The sequence below is a fragment of the Oxyura jamaicensis genome, unplaced genomic scaffold (genome assembly GCF_011077185.1).
Source record: "Oxyura jamaicensis isolate SHBP4307 breed ruddy duck unplaced genomic scaffold, BPBGC_Ojam_1.0 oxyUn_random_OJ102526, whole genome shotgun sequence".
Taxonomy (NCBI): domain Eukaryota; kingdom Metazoa; phylum Chordata; class Aves; order Anseriformes; family Anatidae; genus Oxyura; species Oxyura jamaicensis.
The window spans coordinates 1-2,487 of NW_023312251.1; the positions used below are offsets into that span (position 1 = coordinate 1).

Consider the following 2,487-nt stretch of genomic DNA (forward strand, 5'->3'; position numbering starts at 1 on the left):
CAATTGCTCTCAGATGTAGCGGTGCCAAATTTATTAATTTTGGGGGTTGCATTTTGGGGTGAAAAAGGGGGAAAATGGGCCAATTGCTCTCAGATGTATGGGTGTAGAATTAATTAATTTTGGGGATTGCGTTTTGGGGTAAAAAAGAGGGAAAATGGGCCAATTGCTCTCAGATGTAGGGGTGCAGAATTAATTTTGGGGATTGTGTTTTGGGATGAAAAAATGGGAAAATGGGCCAATTGCTCTCAGATGAAGGGGTACAAAATTAATTAATTTTGGGGATTGCATTTTGGGGTGAAAAAGGGGGAAAACGGGACAATTGCTCTCAGGTAAATTTGTACCAAATTGATTAATTTGTGGGGTTACATTTTGGGGTGAAAAAGGCAAAAAACAAAGGCGGCCTTTTTGGGGCAAAAACAGGAGTTTTGGCGACCGCGATGCACCCAAAATGATGGGAATTTTGGGGGAAAAAAGGAGCGATTTGGGAAAAAAATGCTGTTTTTAATTTTTTTTCCTCTTTTTTGCCCTTTTTCGCCCCATTTCTGCAGGCGCCGCCATGGAGGGCGGGGAGGAGCCGCGGGGTCCCCAGGGGGACGGGGACGGACCCGGAGAGCCCCGGGCAGGTGAGGACACGGGACACGGGGAGCTCCTCGGGGATGGTTTTTTTTTGGGGAAAAAAGGGGGAAATTGGGGAAAAAAGGGGCGGGGGGGGGGGAGGGGGGGTGGTCTTCTGCTGGGAACGCCCCATCGTGGTCGTGTGGTGAGCCACCAGGAGATGTTCTCCATGGAGGAACACCTCAAGATGGTGGTGGGATGACCCACCAAGAGATGTTCTCTGTTGAGGAACACCTCAACGTGGTTTGATGACCCACCAAGAGATATGTTCTCTATGGAGGAACACCTCAACGTGTCCACACACTGACCCTCCAGACGTTCTCCATGGAGGAACACCTCAATATGGTTGTTTGATGACCCACCAAGAGATGTTCTCCATGGAGGAACACCTCAACATGTCCACACATTGTCCCCCCCAGACGTTCTTCATGGAGGAACACCTCAACGTGGTTGTTTGATGACCCACCAAGAGATGTTCTCCGTTGAGGAACACCTCAACATGTCCACACACTGCCCCCTCCCCAGATGTTCTCCATGGAGGAACACCTCAACGTGGTTTGATGACCCACCAAGAGATGTTCTCCGTTGAGGAACACCTCAACGTGTCCACAAACTGCCCCCACCAGATGTTCTCCATGGAGAACCCGCGCGTTCCTCAGCCCCAACCAACCCCCGACCCTTCTCCTCCCCTCCCCCAGCCCCGCCGACTCCCCCCGGTGACCCCCCCGGCGGCTTCATCAACCTCCTGGGCCTCCTGGAGACCACCGCCCCGGCCCACCGCTCCAAACCCTACCGCTGCACCGAGTGCGGGAGGACCTTCGGCCAGAGCTCCAACCTCCTGGAGCACCAGCGCACCCACACGGGCGAGAGGCCCTTCTCCTGCCCCCGCTGCCCCAAGAGCTTCGGCAGGAGCTCCACCTTGGCCGAGCACCTCCGCACCCACACCGGTGAGAAGCCCTTCTCCTGCCCCACCTGCCCCAGGACCTTCAGCCGCAGCTCCACCTTGACCGAACACCTCCGCACCCACACCGGCGAGACCCCCTTCTCCTGCCCCGAGTGCGGCAGGACCTTCGGCAGGACCTCCAACCTGGTCAAGCACCTCCGCACCCACACCGGCGAGAAGCCCTACGCCTGCCCCCGCTGCGGCAAGACCTTCAGCCTCAGCTCCAACCTGGTCAAGCACGAGAGGACCCACACGGGCGAGAAGCCCTTCCCCTGCCCCCGCTGCCCCAAGCGCTTCAAGAAGAAGACCCACCTGGCCTCCCACCAGCGCACCCACACCGGCGAGCGGCCCTACCGCTGCGGGGACTGCGGGAAGGCCTTCGGCCAGAGCTCCACCCTCATCGAGCACCAGCGCACCCACACCGGCGAGCGGCCCTTCCGCTGCGGCGCCTGCGGCAAGAGCTTCTGCGTCTCCTCCAACCTGGTCAAGCACCGGCGCATCCACACCGGGGAGAAGCCCTACGGCTGCCACCGCTGCGGGAAGAGCTTCCGCTACAAGCCCCAGTTCACCCGGCACCTCAAGGGGCACCCCGAGGAGGAGGAGGAGGGCTGCGGGTCCTAGGAGGTGGCCCGGCCGCGCCGAGGAACCCGAGGAACCTCGTGGAGGGGCGGGATGGTGGCCGCCAAAAGCGTGGTAGAACCTCAGATGGGGTTACAGTAGAGAGGCGGAGGTGGGTTGTGGGCTTGGGAGGTCGGGATGGGTGCCAGGACCTCAGCGGGGTGGTCCACCATGATGGTGTCCAGCTAGGAACCCAAGGAACATCGTGATGTGGTGGCCACCAAGCTATGGTAGAACCTCGAATATCATCCCTGGAACCATCTCAAGGTGGACAATGGGCTCGGGAGGTCGGGATGGGTGCCAGGACCTCA

The 2,487-nt window shown here is 58.8% G+C and overlaps 1 protein-coding gene across 1 annotated transcript; it reads left to right on the forward strand.

The window, feature by feature from the left end:
- Window positions 1-548: 548 nt before the first annotated feature.
- On the forward strand, window positions 549-2,200 carry LOC118160163 (gastrula zinc finger protein XlCGF52.1-like; the record flags this gene model as incomplete). The annotated part of the gene is made up of 2 exons (XM_035314699.1): window positions 549-623; window positions 1,314-2,200. Coding segments are annotated over 2 exons (941 nt in total), but the record flags the coding sequence as incomplete, so codon positions are not given.
- Window positions 2,201-2,487: the final 287 nt, after the last annotated feature.